This window comes from Cervus elaphus, chromosome 18, assembly GCF_910594005.1.
Source record: "Cervus elaphus chromosome 18, mCerEla1.1, whole genome shotgun sequence".
Classification (NCBI taxonomy): Eukaryota; Metazoa; Chordata; class Mammalia; order Artiodactyla; family Cervidae; genus Cervus; species Cervus elaphus.
Window position 1 is genome coordinate 34,593,454 of NC_057832.1, and position 18,543 is coordinate 34,611,996.

Sequence of the window (18,543 nt, forward strand, 5' to 3'; positions counted from 1 at the left end):
CACTGGCCTCAGAGTATATTAAATTGGCTGCATTTTCCTTTTGGCAGTAATACAAAAACCACAAGGCATAAGACTTTTAATACTGAAACAAATCTTAAAGGGCATCTAATCCAACCCATCTAAAGCTTAAACTGCAGTCAATGTAATAACTGGGGTTCAAAATACAGTCAGTATTTATATACCTTGTCGCCACTAGGCCCTGTGAATTGATGGCATGCTTGTAATAGAATTCTTGGTTTGGAAACGCTGAGGTAGACGTTATCTTTAAAGCCTGGTACTATATAAAAGTGCCATTACGGCCAGGATTCAGACTCTCATACTGAAAGTCATCTGATAAAAAGCTAAAGGTCAGTTTCTGTAAATTTGTAAATAAGCTGTAATTGGGCCACAACTGTCAGGCTTTCCAGCCGTCTATAACACATGCTGACAGAAGCAAGTAGTCTCAGGAGAAAATGTTGCTATTATCATCATCAGTAGAAGCCAACCACATGTTCTGCCAAAAAATTTCTTGTGTGAAGGGGAACAGGATAATGAAATTGCACGTTCTCAGGGAGAAAGGATGAGCTAAGCCTCTCCTCTGAAAGGACATAGAAGAACTGAAGCATTCTCAATGAGGAATTACTTCTTCTTTTTAAATTTAGAATTATAGTTCAAGAATATGCTAAAGTCTGCAGTTTTTCCAGAGTTAAAGGTGGAAAGCAGAATCGAGTTTAGCCTGCTTCTTTCTACCTGATCTGCTTCTTAGGCACATAATCTGAGTGCTCCTCACCAACAGAGGGGAGACACAGAAATGTCTCCTAGACTGATACTGCAATAGCTCAGCTGAGGACATGTCAAGTGAGTGATCTACAAGGCCCTGGACCATGACAGCTATCCTGGCAATAGTTCATTTGTCTGATCCTGCACTCCATCTGAGGGGCAGTTGTTATCACTGGTTGAATGGCTATAGCTACAGAGGAGAGGGGAAAGCCTTCAATCACGCAAGCAGGTTCTGTACAGAAGCTTATCCATACCCATGGTTTCTCACCAGAGACTCACACACTGGAATTAGAACAAAATCCAGCATCCCAATTTCACTTGAGGAAGATGCTTCAGTTGAACCTCATTATCCACTGAGGAATAACTGAAGTTACTTTTCATCAACCAAGAGATGTTTATGCAGTAAAGGAAGAATACTATAGGGACTGGGATCATGCCAAAGCCTGCCATATGTTAGGGGAAGGATGGGAATTACAGTCATAAACACTTGGCTCATGTTAGGGAACAGGCCGATAATTCTATAAACGTTGAGCCCAAGGGCTAAGAATACATGTTAAATCTGTCCAGTCACAGGGCAATTAAAAAAAAAAAGATGAGGCATTCACTCACATGCCATGGAATACCAGTTAGTCTTTTGAAATGCAGGGACCATGGTTAGAAAATTTTTCTAAGACGGTTTGGGAATTCAGAGAATGAAAACAGATTTTGGAAAACAGATGAGCACAATACCCCCAAGAAGAGAAACTTCTGATGATTTCTAATTTGGTGTTCCTAATTTAATGACATTAGTAGGAAACTGTACAAGTCAACAGCATGGAAATGGGAAACGCATGGTTAATGCAGAAGGATTTTTTTTTTTTCCATTCCTCACTGTGCATATAGGAGACTCTCAAACAATATTTTGAAATTAAGTTTAAAAGATTAATTGCTTTCCTCAAGAAAGAAATGTATTAAATCTCAGTTAACAAACTCTTAAGATGAAGAAATGTGGTACTAAAAGGGGGATAGGAAATGAGACATTTCATTGGAGACAAAAATGAACAGACCTATAATGATGAAAACAATATTTAATGATTTGGTTCCCTTGTGAGACTTTCTCCAAATTACTCCAGAGAAGAAAACACAATCTAACCTGCTCCATTAGGGTGGGATTGATAACTTATCTGGATGGACCAGCATTTTAGCAGAAAAGAGACGATGATAAGTGTGATGTTCTCACTGTTACTGCCCTCTCTTATACCACACCACGGGCCTTTTAGCAGCACTACAAAAATGAACAAGTCCTATAAAACCCTCAGTGTCCCCATCGGTGAAGCAGAAATAATAACATCCATCCCATACGGCTCTTAGGACTAAGGGCTTGTCTTGGTGTAGGACAGAGAGTACAACTTCCATGCACACTACATACTCCTGTTATTTGTATTTAGAGCAGCATAATAAAATTTATTGTGACACTCCTAATTTCTAGTTTGGGACGACTTGTCTCACTGAGGACAAGAAGTAGCCAAAACAAACAAAAAGGGAGAAACAAACATGACATTTCTGTTTCCAGCAATCCATCAGACGGTCATGAGATCTGGGTATGTGTGAGTTTCAGGCTTCCCTGAAGGCTCAGCTGGTAAAGAATCCACCTGAAATGTAGGAGACCTGGGTTAGATCCCTGGGTTGGGAAGATACCTGGAGAAGGGAAAGGCTACCCACTCTAGTATTCTGGCCTGGAAGAGTCAGACATGACTGAATGACTTTCACTCCACTTTCCAAAAGGAATGTCTTTTTGTGAGGAATCTATATCAAAGTTAAGCATTTAAAAAAACTATTTCGCTTGTTAGTTGCTATAACATTTATGTGTAAGTAAAATCATGTATAAAATAAAGTGTCTGGATTTAAAAATAATACATGGATACAGATTTAATCATAGATACATAGTTATAAATATATTTTTAAATAGACTTTTAACTACAACATGCATTTTGAAATACTGAATCTGTTTAAGTGTGAAGTTTCTAAATTCTCCTACTCATATCTATTTTTAGACTTTGTAACCAAATGTCCTTAAGTTAGGATTATGAATCACTGCATTAAAAAAAATAGTATCTAAAGGAGCTGTTTTGTAAATGAACACAATGAAGCCTATAGAGGTTGTAAAACCTGCCCAGTCATATAGTTAATGGTTTCTATATATTTGAATTTAAATTTGTTTTTGAACTCTATGCTATCATTGATTATTAGGAAACCTGAATCGATTTCAAATTGCCAACATCCGCTGGATCATCGAAAAAGCAAGAGAGTTCCAGAAAAACATCTACTTCTGCTTTATTGACTACGCCAAAGCCTTTGACTGTGTAGACTGCAACAAACCATGGAAAATTCTTAAAGAGATGGGAATACACACCTGGTCTGCCTCTTGAGAAACCTGTATGCAGGTAAGGAAGCAACAGTTAGAACTGGACATGGAACAACAGGCTGGTTCCAAAGAGGAAAAGGAGTACATCAAGGCTGTGTACTGTCACCCTGCTTATTTAACTTGTATGCAGAGTACATCATGAGAAGGCAATGGCACCCCACTCCAGTACTCTTGCCTGGAAAATCCTATGGACAGAGGAACCTGGTAGGCTGCGGTTCATGGGGTTGCGAAGAGACGGACACGACTGAGCGACTTCACTTTCACTTTTCACTTTGATGCTTTGGAGAAGGAAATGGCAACCCACTCCAGTGTTCTTGCCTGGAGAATCCCAGGGATGGGGGAGCCTGGTGGGCTGCCGTCTATGGGGTCGCACAGAGTCGGACACGACTGAAGCGACTTAGCAGCAGCAGCAGAGTACATCATGAGAAACGCTGGGCTGGAGGAAGCACACGCTGGAGTCAAGACTGCCGGGAGAAATATCAATAACCTCAGATATGCAGATGACACCACCCTTCTGGCAGAAAGTGAAGAGGAACTAAGGAGCCTCTTGATGAACGTGAAAGAGGAGAGTGAAAAAGTTGGCTTAAAGCTCAACATTCAGAAAACTAAGATCATGGCATCTGGTCCCATCACTTCATGGGAAATAGATGGGGAAACAATGGAAATGATGAAAGACTTTATTTTTGGGGGCTCCAAAATCACTGCAGATGGTAACTGCTGCCATGAAATTAAAAAATGCTTGTTCCTTAAAAGAAAAGCTATGACCAACCTACACAGCATATTAAAAAGCAGAGACATTACTTTGCCAACAAAGGTCCGTCCAGTCAAGGCTATGGTTTTTCCATAGCTGGAATATAAAGAAAGCTGAGTGCAGAAGAATTGATGCTTTTGAACTGTGCTATTGGAGAAGACTCTTGAGAGTCCCTTGGATTGCAAGGAGATCAAATCAGTCAGTCCTAAAGGAGATCAGTCCTGGGTGTTCATTGGAAGGACTGATGCTAAAGCTGAAACTCCAATACTTCGGCCACCTGACGTGAAGAACTAACTCACTGGAAAAGACCCTGATGCTGGGAAAGACTGAAGGCAGGAGAAGGGGATGACAGAGATAGTTGGATGGCATCACCAACTCGATGGACATGAGTTTGAGCAAGCTCTGGGAGTTGGTGATGGACAGGGAAGCCTGGCATGCTGCAGTCCATGGGGTCGCAAAGAGTCAAACACGACTGAGCGACGGAACTGAACTGAATCTTTCTATATACCAGGGGCACTAGAAATAACCATATTAACTCCACAGGACCTTAGAGCAGGATTTTTTAACAGTTCCAAATTGGAAACAACCGAAATGTCCCTAAGTGTGACCAGATAAGCACATAATGATACATCCATACACGGGGAATAAACGAAGAAAATAAAAAACAGAGCTGTTGGTACAGTATAGATGAACCTCAAAATCATGATGCTGAGTGAAAGAAGTCATGCAAAAAAAAAAAAAAAGGAATATTTACTGTATTTATTTTATAATTCCACTTTTATAAAATTCTAGAATAAATATATCTGACCAATAGTGACAGAAACCTATTGCTCTTTGCCTGGAGACAGGATTGGAAGGAGTGGCAGATTACAAAAGGCATGTAGGATCTTTTGGGGTAACGCAACTGGTCACTGTGTGGATTGCAATGAAGGTTTCGTGGATGTGTACTTATGTCAAAACTCTCTTTTAAAAAATGTGCATTTAAAATATGCATCGTTTATCATACTTAAATTATACTCCAGTAAGACCGGTAAAATAAACCTTATTGTTCAAGCCTGTTTCATAGCTCCTTTAATACCAATAATGGAAAAAGAGAAAAAGAAAAGAAAGTTCATTACTTTCTTGTGAAATCAGCAACACTGACTCCAGGGATTTCAAGTACTAAACAAGATAAGTAATGAAAGACCTTCTGGTTTATATTCTTAAAGGAGGTTTCATTTATTTTGAAACAGTGCTTCCTCAGTGTTTAGTGAAAAAGATATCGGAACTTGGAAGAATGGCTCAATCTACAAGTAATATAAGCCACTTAACTGTGCTTCAGTGATTTCATTTTTCTTCTGAAATGCTGTGAAATGGATGCTGTCAGTGACTATGATTTAAATGGATATGTGAGAAACAGCTTCTCAGTTTCATCTGGAACTTCTTCTTGGCATTCCAACAAATAAACAACCTGTAGAGTAGCTAGCATATGAATTCAGTCAAAAGAAGAAATTGTTCTTAAAGTGTCCACTGCCATATGTAGTATTCTCTGGGCTCTAAGTCCCCCTTACAATCTGCTTAACTTTTGGAGGGCAGTGATTAGCAGGATGGAGACATTCAAAACTTTGTTCAGCTTATTTCAGACTGGCTAAGGTGACAGGTCACACTTGGCTAGAAACTTATTGTTAATTTCACAGAGTAGTACTGACTAATCCAGTGCTTCTCAAAGTCGAGAAATGTACCAAAAGGGGGGAAAATATCAGAACTGTACTCCTTTCTTTAAAAAAAAAATGCTTCTTATGAGTACAAATATAAACTCTGTTTATGACCTTTGTTCGGCTATAAGCCAACAACTATTTTACAAATTGTTGTTTAGTTGCTAAGTCATGTCCAACTCTTTGGGACCCCATGGACTGTAGCCCACCAGGCTCCTCAGTCCATGGGATTTCCCAGGCAAGAATACTGGAGTGGGTTGCTTCTTCCTTCTCCAGGGATATCCCCAACCCAGGTATTAAACCCACTGTCTGCTTGGCAGGCAGATTCTTCACCCCTGAGCCACTTACACACAAAACTACAAAATTCCTTACAATTATAATTAATTTAACTTGACAGGATAATATTTTAATGCAATTACCTTTCAAAGTGAGTAAGATATGGTATGGACTGCTATGGTGCTGATTTCATTTTTTCATTTTTTTGTTTAGTTTGTTTTCAAGTCCAGCATGTTTCTACAACTGTGGACCAGATGGTATTTCTGCTCTGCCACTTATTACCTGGGTTACATTGGGCAAGCTATTTAACTTTTCAATTCCTTGGTTTGTTATCTATCTACAGAGACTGCCATATTTACCATAATCATAGCCAACACAGTATCTTAAATACTTAATATACACTAACTCATTTAAAATGTTGTGCAGTGTTATGTGTGTGTGTTAGTTGCTCAGTTGTGTCCAACTCTTTGCGACCCCACGGACTGAAGCCTGCCAGGATGCTCTGTTCATGGAATTTTCCAGGCAAGAATACTGGAGTAGATTGCCATCCCCTTCTCCAAAGGAACTTCCCAACTCAGGGATTGAACCCTGGTCTCCTGCATTGCAGGCAGATTCTTTACCGTTTGAGCTACAGAGAAGTCTATATTCCTAGCTTACGAAGATTAAATGCACGGTTACATGTGAAGTGCTAAGAATTATGCCAGACCCATGATAATAGTCAGTAAAGGTTGGCTACAGTTTTCTCATTACTCTTTTTTAAGAGTATGGTGATGTCCCACCATATTCTTCACTTGACAAGAATGTATCATAGTTCTAATGAGATGGATGAAACTGGAGCCCATTATACAGAGTGAAGTAAGCCAGAAAGATAAACACCAATACAGTATACTAATGCATATATATAGAATTTAAAAAGATGGTAACGATAACCCTATATGCAGGACAGAAAAAGAGACACAGATGTATAGAACAGACTTTTGGACTCTGTGGGAGAAGGCGAGGGTGGGATGATCTGAGAGAATAGCATTGAAACGTCTATATTATCAAGTGTGAAACAATCGCCAGCCCAGGTTGGATGCATGAGACAAGTGCTCAGGGCTGGTGCACTGGGAAGACCCAGAGGGATGGGATAGGGGAGGGAGGTGGGAGGGGGGATCGGGATGGGGAACACATGTAAATCCATGGCTGATTCATGTCAACATATGGCAAAAACCACTACAATATTGTAAAGTAATTAGCCTCCAACTAAAAAAAAAAAAAAAAAAGAATGTATCACATACTAAGTCCATCTCACTTCTTTTCTCATCAGCTTGCACCAAATAAATAGCTGAAAGAGGGTCTATGTAATTTGTTGAACAATGTGAGCCCAGTAAAAAAAAAAAAAGAAGTCACAGTGTTAACCAGGCTAAATTCACATCAACTGTTTCATTTAATCTTTACAAATAAAAACTGGTGGACACCCAATAATGTATCCAAGCTTTCCCCTTCCCTGCCCTCCCTCCAACACACACACACACACACACACACACACACACACACACACCCCTACGCCTTTCAGAGACCCACTTTACAAAACTGCTCTCTTGTTTACACTTTTGAGAGAAGGTGATAGCCCTGGACTGCTTAAAAACAGCATTTGCATCCCTGGTGGATTGTAAGTTGATCCTTTGTCGCCTTTTTTGCCCAGCACTGTACTTGGCACAGAGCTGAGACTCACATGGTTGGTGAACCGAATCCCAGAGCCACCAAAGGCACGGAGAAATTAAACAGAGACAGACAGAACAGAAAGACCGCATGCCAAATAGGTCAGCGAGAACCATGCTGAACAAACACACTGATCTAACTCTAAGTCCCACAAATTCTGGGCAAAGAACACTTATCATGACAAACATACAGCTGTGACTGACTTAAAATTGTTGAGGTCACATCGGGTGAGCTCAGCTCATCAGCACCTGTTGAGTTCCAACCCGATTTTTCTCTCTTTTCTCTCTTTTCCTTGTCAGTAGAAAGTTTGCCTTTCTCTAAGTCCAGATCTGAGCCATGTTACTTAGAAAGAAAGACTGGAAATTGGGAAGCTTTTTATGTTATTATGACCAGCCTCTCTGCCGATCCCGATCGAGGGCAAGCTGATCCTTGAGCTTAAAGCAGCCACGGGAACAACGCCCACAGTTCCCACGCATCCCCATCCCCGCTTGCTGACAGTGCAGAAGCCACGTATTCATGCTGTTGTCAACTGCCAGGTAACGGGACTTAGCAGCAAACTCTTCTGGGATATCCGCTGGGGGACTGAGGGGACACACGGCTTCTGGCTCGTCCCCGGGGCCTGCGTCTCCCTCCCTAGCACCAGGAGCGGTGGAAGTGGGACTCGCATTGGAGAATGGAAGAGAATGCGCGCAGAGAGCGATTACAAGATCGCAGCCCTGCCAAGCGCGCCAAGCGGTGTGGACGCCTCCTCAACCCCTTCGCTTTAGCGCGAGTTTCTGCGGCGGTCGGGGGCTTCTGGAAGGATGCCAGGGAGGCCTTGCAGGCAGAAGCCTCAATGCGCAAGTTACAGATGTCGTTTTGTGCCCTTATAAAGAACGCTGCTCCTTAGGAGCTCTCTCCACCCCGCCCTCCTTCAAAAGGGGGCGGAGACAGCCAAGGGATCCAGATCATTCGGCCTCCGGAAGTCGAAATGGCCCTGTAGACACCGGTCTAAGAGCCTGAAACTTTCCGGCCACTATCGCCCAGGCGGACTGTGGTCAATTCACCTGAGGAGTTTTTAAGAATGCACATTCTGAGGCCCCACCCCCGGGAGGCTCTTTATCATCGGATGTGGAACCCGGAAAGGTGCCGCCTTCCAAAAGCTGATTCAGAGGACGAATGTCTGCAACCTCCGTTGCAGAATGTCGTCCCAGCTGCGCTTCTCCCTCCCCACCTCTCCGCCCCCGCAACTCGTCCCAGACCAAAGGGAGGAGCGCTGTTTCCCGGTGGTAGGGTGTCAACCTCGTAAAACCGCAACCCGGGGTCAGCCGGGCCTGGGGCGCCGCCCGGGCTCCGCCACGCCCCTCTCTTCCCTCCCCAGCCAGGCAGGCAGAGCCCCGGTCGCAGCCCAGCACCCACACCTTTTCCGATGACTTCCAGCAGCTCCTTTTCCTCCTGGGTTAGCTCGCCTTTCTGTATGTGAACCATTGCTTCCGCCAGCTTGACGGCTAGTCTGTGTCTTCGGGAGCACTAAAAAGAAACGACGTGTCTGTACTACGAAAGCCAGCCGCAATGTTAGGCAACTTGCGATTAGGACTCTAAGTAGCCAACCGTGGAAGTGTTCGAATTCTCGCCTCCTTCCAGGCGCTGGCGAGCAGCGGGCGAGCAGCGGGCGAGCTCGGGCGAGCCGAGCGGGCGGTCTCCCCAGGTCCAGCGGTAGTCCCCGCCCCCCGCGCCTCATTGGCCCGGCAGGGAGGAGGAGCTGCAGGAGGCAGCAGCGAGGCTGTCCCATTGGAAGAGCCTGGGGAGGAAGAACCAAACGGAGAAAATCACTGGGGGGTAATTAAATGCTTCTTACAGATTTCCCCCAAGCCACTCTTTCCGGCTCAGATATTTAAGGACACACAATAATTAAATTCTCTATCTGGAGCTTCTGTGTTCGAAAATTTCTTCTTGGGGTGTGCATCTCCCTGGTTCTCGCTATACATCCCCCCTTTATTTCCCTGGAAGTGGAGCGGCCCGGGCCGGGGGCGGGCTGGGAGGCGGGGCGGCGTGGGAGGCGGGGCTGCGCCGAGCTCCGTGTGTCGATGTCAATGTGTCTGTCCTTCACTCCTCCATTGTCTGCCACCACCACTGCCGCTTCTGCCACCGCCGCTGCCGGGATCGCCGCAGCCCCCAGCCTCGCGCGTCGCCGCTACCTCCTCGGACAGGTGAGAAGCAAGCCAGGTAGGGAAGGGGAGAGCCGGCAAGCCTTAGACCACCGGAGCCAAAGCCCGACTGTGAGCTTCCCCTCCGGCCGAAACTGGCTGGGAGGAAGCATGTGCCTGCTCGGGCGGCTTCCTGCCTCTCCGTGGGGAAGCCTCCCTTCCACCCCATTACCATCGCTTTTACAGCGTATCGGTGCCCTAGAGTAAAGACCCACCACTCGCCGCGTTTGGCCGCCCCGAGAGACCAAGAGCGGGCAGGGGCCGGCCACGCGGTGGGAAGTGGCGGGTGCGCAGCGTCTCGTGCGTGGCACCGCCAGATGCAACTCCGGGGGAAGCCAAGGTTGAGGCTCTGAACTACGAGTGGGGAGGAAAGGAGAGCTCCCCATTACAAGCGAGGTGAAAGCATGTGACAATAAGTCTCTTCTGGCAACCTACCCCTCGCCCCCACTTGTCATCTCCTCCGGCCCCTGTGGAAGCTGTAGAAGAAAACTGGATCTGATCGCCCTGTGTGCCTGTAAAGCGTGTTTGGAAGCAATTTACACGTGCACTAATACTAGATTTAGGAGAGACAGTCAAGGGGGAGGGCAGAGGAAGAGGCTCTTCACTCTGCTAGAGTTCCCAGTCTCTTTGTAACTCAGATCTTGAGATTTATGGAAATAGAGAGGGGAGGGGGAAGGGGCGGAGATTAAATTGGTGTTGCTGTCTATATATAGCATTAGATTAGCCTCTTAATCCAACCTTCATTCAACTGTAATATGTAACCTCAAGCTTTCACTATGGGAAGCTAGGGGATAAATACAAGTGTGCACCCTCCTGTGGCTCAGCCACAAGACTTGCTTGCTAATATAAAGTCAGTCATTCCTCTCGGGTGCTTATCCATAACATATACAGCATTGGTGAAAGCTTCTTTAGAAATTAGTGTTTACTGTTTCTCTACAGTCTAGTATTGTTTCTCCCAAGACCCTTTTGCTTCCAAGAGAAATACTTGAATGATTATGTCGATTTTTTTTTGTTAAGCATCCCTCCCCACCACTCTTTCTCCCCTCTTGTGCCATATATGAAGTGAAATGTATTTTCCTCTGGCCTTACACCTTCATTTCTTGGAAGCATTCACTAACACTTATGAAATCCTGGAAGATGTTCACCCTTATTTCCTGCCTTTAACCCAAAAAAATTTTTCCCCCCTGAGTCCCAGATGTTTTCTTGTCTAAGGCTTCATCTCTGCAGGCTGGGGCAAATCTGAGCCAGAACATCTCACATGAAAATGGTCTGAAATTATTCAACTCAATGTATAACAAAGAAACTTTTGTTCAGGGATGCTTTAATAATGATGTGACTGTTCAAACAAGTAGTAAGGCTTTTGAGTGACCCATCTTTTGTAACACTTAGAATGCTGCTATTGCCACAGTTACAGCTGATTGAAAACACAGTCTCATGAAGGAGCAACCCACAAAGCTAAGAAAATGCTTACAGAGTAACCTTTCCTTACCATGTGACTTAACATCCTATAAGGGATATTACAGAATTGGGTACTTCATTGCCAGAATTTCCATCTCTTCTGCCAAATTGGGGCCATGGTTACTTGAAGGTCACACCTGTTTGTCTCACTGAGGTTGTCAGTTTCTGAAAGATAGCAACTTACTATCTGTTTTCCTGGTGCCTTGATGGTATTTAGTTCTCTGTGACTACATTCATTCAGTAAATTTAGGCAGCTAGAAATAAAGCAGCTAACATCTGCCTTGAAATGCATGTAAATAACATGTTAATTTTAAATTTCTAGATAATGTAATGGGTAGTGTTTATCATATGGGTTACATTCATTGTTTTGTACAGTGTTAATATTTAATGTAGGAATAGGACCAGCTAATGAGCATACCTTAGACTTGTTCAAGGAACTTTTTTGTATGAAGAATGTGTTCACATCAAAGAAGTTTTGTTGGTAATAAAATAGCTACTGCTTACTGGGTACTTAGTCGGCACCAGATAGTCCACCAGAAGCTTTGTATAGGATTAGTTTAATCATTGTTGTAATGACCCAGAAATTAGCCAATATTACCCCTGTTTCTGAAAATAAGAGGACAGAAACAAAAAGAAGTTAATTTGCCCACAGCCCTACAGTTAGGAAGTATCACAACCCCAACTGGAACCTAGATCTGTCTCCAAAACCTTTTCTCTGCGTTATTCTCTATCTACATGGCTAGAAGTAAGAGGGAAAGTATGTATTCTTTAGCTAATAGGTAACATGTTCATGTGGTTCAATGTGACAAAGGTACAAAAAACTCTCCAGCCTCTTCCCAGTTTTTCTCTGTGTCCTACAACCCATAGTGTCTATTTTTCTCATACTTTTACTGAGAAACTGTATGTGTTTATAACTTGCAGGTGTATTTCCACTTTTTTTAAAACAAATGAGAAGTGTGCTAACACACTGTTGCACACTGTGTAATGGAATTTATATGTTGCTTTTCTTTCCTCTTCTTTGAAAAGAAAAATGATTTCTGAAATTCTTACATGTGTCCCTGTCAGCCCTTTGCCTACTCCTAATACCCTGGACCTCTCAGCCGATAGTGAGCACCCATCATCTACTGAAGGATGAGACATACTTTGTAAAGACAGAACTGATTCACTTAAAAACCTGTCCTTGGCTCCACTGGCCGCAGAGGAGAGGCTCTGGTCTGGTCTGGGCTGGAGGTCTCCACTTCCAGTTCCTCTCCACCAGCCGCAGAAGGCCCAAGTCTGGTCTGGGAAGCTCTGACTTCTGGTCCCAGCCAGCATTTCCAGTTAGCCAGCCCTTCCCACACACTCTGCTGTAAGGTCACCTCACTGCTGATTCCCTAACATGCCAGTAACTTCTACCCTTTTGTTCCTGCTTTTCTCTCTTCTTGGAATGACCTCCCTTTCCTCTTTACTGTTTCTCTCCTTCTCAGATCTGATCAAGTGTCAACTTTCAAGAAACTTTCTTCTACCCTATCCAGGAGGGGAATACAGGCCCTAGTAAACATGTTTATTCCTGTCCATCAGCAAGGGCGATAAGGACAGTCTTTCCTCATGAGTTGCTGGTACACTGCTGACATCCTCTAATTTTCTCCTATCTGCTTATGAGCCCTGATCCCTCCCCGCACCCGTAAATTAACATCTTTGCTTCTTCATCTGGAGCTCCGTGAAAATAACCTAAAGCCAGCACCTTTTTCATGGCTTTCTAGTTCAGTGTTTGTTAATCTGTTTGATCCGTTCTCCTTCTATACTGTAAATTAACTGGGATTAGCTTACCTTTGCTTCTCAAGACCGTGACCCAGTGTCTTGCACCTCGTATGTGCTCAGTGCATACTGAGTTGAATTCAGCTTGATCTCTAAGTTATTTTAGGTAGATTTATTTCCCTACTTGACTAATCCTTCCTGGCAATGTGAGGGGATGTCGCAGTAAGCACACACAGTCGTAACCAAGGGCAGAAGGTCTTTAAACGTTTTCAGTCTCTAGCTGCTTGACATTCTATGAATGCTATCAAGCAAGAAAAAAAAAATTGCTCATATGTACGTGTTACAAATTTTGCACACCATTGCTGCACATTCTGCACACATTTCTGCACACCATTCTCTTTGAAACCCTTGACTTCCAACTCTGTGCTTTAAGAGAATGCTGTTTGCTTTTTATTGCAGGGGAATAGCTCATTTTTGAGTGTTGTAACTTTGGGGATAATGTTTTCCTTGACATTTGACTTCCTTTTGTCTTAGGTACACTTCTTGATTGAGTTGGATATTTGATGATATTAAGGAATTTCATTTTCCTTTTGGTCTGAAACTAATATTATGGTTATATTTTAAAATATCCCTTATGTTTTAGACATGGGTACTGAATTATTTAAGGCGGGAATGATAGGATATCTAACACTGGCTTTAATCTAATTTTGTGACAGTGAGGGGCAGGAACTGAGTAAGAATATTAATGAGACAAAACTCACCATGCTGTTAACAGTTTAAAGTAGGCAGTGAGTACATTGACTTCGTTAGGCTTATTCTCTCTGCTCTTGATATGTTTGAGATTTTTCTGTAATGAAGTTTTAAAAAGGAAGGTTTGGGACTTCCCTGGTGGTCCAGTGGTTAAGACTCTGTGCTCCCAATCCAGGGGACCCAGGTTTAATCCCTGGTCAGGGAACTACAACCCACATGCCACAATTAAGGCAGCCTGCATGTAGCAAGTAAAATCCTGTGCAGCCAAATAAATTTTAAAAAATAAAGAAATAAAAAGGAAGGTTCGAAAGTATTACAGCCTCTTAAGAAACTGTTGTTTCAGTTTAAAAAAATAAAGCAATATGGATACCAATGTTCTTTCTCTGTCCTTGGAGTTTAGCTTATGCAGTTATACACTTAATGTTAAGACAGTTACACCTAAATCTGCAAAAGATTGTCTTGTGAACAATGCATTTCCGTAAACTGTTCATGTCACATTTTAACTTGTCCCCCAAATGAAGAAGGGGTAGGTGGCATATCTCAGTGCTGCGTCACAGGCTTATGAATATCCTGCTGTCAGTTAATCTTCATCTTTTTTGAACTCTGACAGAGTGATTTGCAGACAAGTCTGAACAAGGGGTGCAAATATATTTAGTTTAACTGAGAAAATCAAGATATGAATGAAGTGGAGAGACCAATTTTCTTCTGTGTCTCATAAACCACGTCAGAAGACATTTCCAAAGAAGGAGTACTTTGGTAATGTTGTGAGCAGCATCAGTGTGGTTAGAACAAATATCTCAATGTAGGAAAACGAGGCCCACACTCAGATGTACCTGCCACGTCCTTCCTCAGGGTTTGCTTAACTAAATGCTCATTTCGACACCTGCTTTCTGAATTGTTAAAACTTTATAACTTGAGTGTCTTGATGTTTACGTTTCTTTTATGATGCTTTGGACTTATGAAATGTTAATATTTCCAGAGGCCAACATGAAATATTTTGGTATCATTTATAATCTTCCAGTTTTTTTGGAAGGGTTTTTAAAGCATATTTAATTAAGCTTCAAAGCCAAGCCTTCACAATATCTAAGGCAATGCAGCCAATCCAGTCTCATTGCCAGGTAATGTTGAAGCACACAATCATGTGCTTCCAACCTCAACTCATATGTATTTATATTAGCTAGGTCACTGTGGAATTTAAAACTCTAGGCTGGTGCCTCTTTATCTCTGAGTATAGTAAAGCAATTCCAATAATTAAAAATAGAAAGCTATTTCTGCATCAGAAGGGAAAGGTACTATTTGCCTTCCCAATAAATACATTTAAGGTAGAAAATCGGTGTTTTTATGTCTTGATATTTAATTGTCTTTTGCTGGGTAGTTAGAAAAACCCAGCAGAGAAAGCAGCCCTTAAAACTACATTCATCAGCCTCTGAGTAAAATCCCTTCCTGGTCCGTTGATTGTGGAGTATAGCAGTCCCATTAAGTAGCCTCTTCTGACCTGGTGGGAAATGATTATGGATGAGCCCTGGAAGACAGCCAAGCACGGCCATAGCCCTGAGAATTAGAGCGGCAAAGCCAAGGCTCTGTGATGAGGTGGCTTTTCCAAGGCAATCTCTCTTGCTTTCACTTTCTTCATATATAAAACAGGAATGGTAACCAAACTTACCTGGTGACTTTGAGGATTCTTGAGGATGCCCTGTGAACTATAAAGTGTTATATAAAAACTAATTGATATTTTTAGGGCCGGTTCTACCTGTTTTTACAGTTGAGAAGTCGATGAATAACATAGTTGTAGGCCTAGGTAAGAAGTCATTTTAAAGTAAAATTGTATAGAAATTAGTATTCATATAAGCCCTTCTTCCTACATTTTGGAAGAGATTTGTTTTTCAAGAGAGACTTTCATAAAAGATATAATTCTAATAACTCTATCTCAGGATTAGCATTATATATATGTACATGTATATATATATATTAATAAGAAAGATCTTGGTGTGTATCTGTTGTTTTCAGCAAATCCCAAGTGATAGATGTGATCTTTGTCCGCAGGAGGCTTCCACTGTCCTCTAGGAGACCTGCCGGTCTCTGAAACAATAAGGACTAGAGTCTGCTGCCTCTTCAAGTGGCTGTCTGGCTCCTTCCAGTCTTTCAACTTCAATTTGAACAATGTGGTTACTCCCCTATCCACCCACAGGTTTCCTGCTCCCAGAATGCCCTCCTCCACCCATTTCTGCATCACATTTTACTCCAGTTCTTCTCACCTCCTCCTTCAAACAGCCGTCTCCAACGCCTCACCTGAGCAATACAGTCCGCATGTGTAGGTTCCAGAATGGGTGGAGCTCAGTGGGAGGGTCGGAGAAAATGAGATTCTGAACAGAGTCTGGAAGGATTGGTGAATTTGGGTGGGTGAGCCAGAAAATGAAAAACATTCCAGGGAGAACAACCCCCTAAGAAAACAACTCCATAAGATACTATAACATAAATATTTATAAAATAAATATTGCCTATAATTTTCTGTCTGACCATCTTGGAACTAGAAATGTTTAAGTCATAGAAGTGGTAGATTATATTTTAAAACACGCTAGGTTTGTTCTTGCTCTCAAGTAGTTTATGATATCACATGTCTTCGACTAAACTGAAAATTATAAAGCAGTATCTTTAGAATTGTTGGTAGCAGGAAAGTTAATAATGGACATGAAAAGAAGCAGTGGAAGAAAAAATCATATACTCATTAGGATATTGTGTCCTTGAATACAAACTGATTCAAAATTATCCAAAATAGCTAAAATATCAATAGCCAAAACAGCTAGACAATCAAATGAGTAGGAAATTGTTTATGAAATTTATTTTGCAAATGAAATATAAGCCATGGAACCTGTTTTTATCTATACAGTGCCTTTAAAGAATTTTATTCTCTGACTTTTTTTCCCCAGTTGGATTGTTCCGTTTTTTTTCTACTTTTACTGTTGAATGGAATAAAGACTGAAACAGTTAAACCTGACAGATGCAACTCAGGGATTTAATAATCAGATTAATGTGAATCATTTTAATGGTGGATTGTAATTGTCATTAGGAGTTTCCACAACATTTTTTCCTTTATATCTACTAGGGAAAAAAATATGTGATAATTTAAAATAATTTCTAAATTTTTTAAAATATAAAATCTATCACTATTAGCAGTGTACACAAGAATATTTTTCATTCTTAACTCACTCTGATGTCTGTGCTGAGGCCATGGGTCTCTTTAGCAAGTATCTTTTGGGCAGTTAAATGCCAACTAGAATGAACTGACCTGTTCTAAATTTGGCATGTGAAGAGTGCCAAAAAGTGTTCTGATAGTCATATTTGTAAACTACTTTGAAAATAAAAGGTTTAGATAACTCACTGAATGACCCATTCTTTTGACAAACACCAAAGAGAGTGCTTTCATTGTTCTTGCCTGATTTTTTAATTGCAGGTGTAGCCTTTGGTATTTTTTGTTTTGTTATCTTTAATTGTCTTAATTACAGAAATAATATATTAATAGGAAAACAATAATAACAAATTTGTGAGAGATGTAGAATTATGTTTCTTCTTCTCATAATCCAACTTATTTTTATGTTACATGAAGACTTTCAGAAAATAATTGTTAGATGCACTGTTATTTTGAGGACTTCTAAATAAATCTGAAGACAGCCAGTGGGCAGAGAAGGATAACAGTAATGAATAGTAGCTCTTAGCACTGTGGGGACTTTATCACAAGCCACAGTGGGGTGTGCCATTTTACAATATTCTACTGTCATACTTTTTCTCATATTCACACAAAAGACTTGAATGGTTTTCAAACCAACCTCTATGGCTTCCTGGATTTGTGACCATTTCTAAGAAAAAAAAAGAACAGGACATACGTTCTTCTCAGTATACAAGGTAATAGAAAGGGGTTATTGTAAACAGGAAGAAGCCCATGTTGCTGGTACAGAGGAAGCTGCTGGCTAGAGGAAAGGATGCCACTTCTCAGCGTGGAGGAGTGTGAAGATGGTGTTTACATTAGGGTCGAGCCTCTGCAGGAAGCAAGTTGAGCACTGGCTCCCGTAGTACCAGAAACCAGGGAGCCATAAATTTCCTACTATTTACATGTCCGTAAGAGTTAGGATTTCTGTTAAATCCTCTCGCTAAAGATGAATGTGTTTTTCCTTACTAGAACTCCACAGAGAACTATTTGGCATTTTGGAGTTAACATATGCTAATTTAGTTTATCCAAGTGCTGAACTAGACATTAAAATTAATATTTATGCTTCACTCTCTCTAACTCTAAACCCATAAAATCCACGAGGCAAATAATGAAAAAGCTGCCGTCAAGGATCGTGTAAATTGTTACCCAACAACTTTGGTTGGTTCTTTGGAGGAAGTGCACTGTGAGGAGACAGTTGATGGGTTCTGGCCCTGGCTGTTTTGTGTTTGATTTTTCCTCTTTGATCTCTGCTGTTATCACCAAGGTTAGAATGGAATGCATGGCCTCAGACAAGTGGCATGCCATCTCAGAGTCTTACCAGAGTGTGAGGTGTGGGTCTAGGTTTAGTACTTCGGGTTTCAAAGTGTTCCAAGCTTCATGGATAGCCATTACAAGTTAAAAAGTAAAAAACAACAACAATAGCACACATCGAATTGTTAAAGCATTAATAAACATAATTTGCAACTCAAATTCATCATGTGATGGACTTTAACATACGAGAGACCATTCCTTCTTAACTCACACTTCCAGGTAATTCTGTGCAGCGCTTGGTCAGAACTCCACCTGCTAGAAGGAGAGCACCATGCATCTCATCTATGCATCTTGTCTGGTTCCCACTG

The 18,543-nt window shown here is 41.8% G+C and overlaps 2 protein-coding genes and 1 non-coding gene across 4 annotated transcripts in view; 2 read left to right on the top strand and 1 right to left on the bottom strand.

Moving 5' to 3' along the window:
• ANKMY2 (ankyrin repeat and MYND domain containing 2) overlaps nt 1–9,295 on the bottom strand; it is a 38,759-nt gene extending 29,464 nt beyond the window's left edge. The window contains exon 1 of the mRNA XM_043872974.1: nt 8,989–9,295. Coding sequence (XP_043728909.1) covers nt 8,989–9,055 — 67 coding nt within the window. The 5' untranslated portion in view covers nt 9,056–9,295. The remainder of the gene's footprint in view (nt 1–8,988) is intronic.
• A 325-nt stretch (nt 9,296–9,620) lies between these two features.
• Nucleotides 9,621–18,543, top strand: part of BZW2 (basic leucine zipper and W2 domains 2) — a 56,260-nt gene continuing 47,337 nt past the window's right edge. The window contains exon 1 of one of the 2 annotated variants that reach the window (XM_043872975.1): nt 9,621–9,777. The gene's annotated coding sequence lies outside the window, so the exon portion shown is untranslated. Of the gene's footprint in view, nt 9,794–18,543 lie in introns of both variants that reach the window. The other variant, XM_043872976.1, reaches the window with a different exon arrangement.
• Nucleotides 13,852–13,924, top strand: TRNAG-CCC. Its single transcript has one exon. It is a non-coding gene; the product is annotated as a tRNA-Gly (tRNA).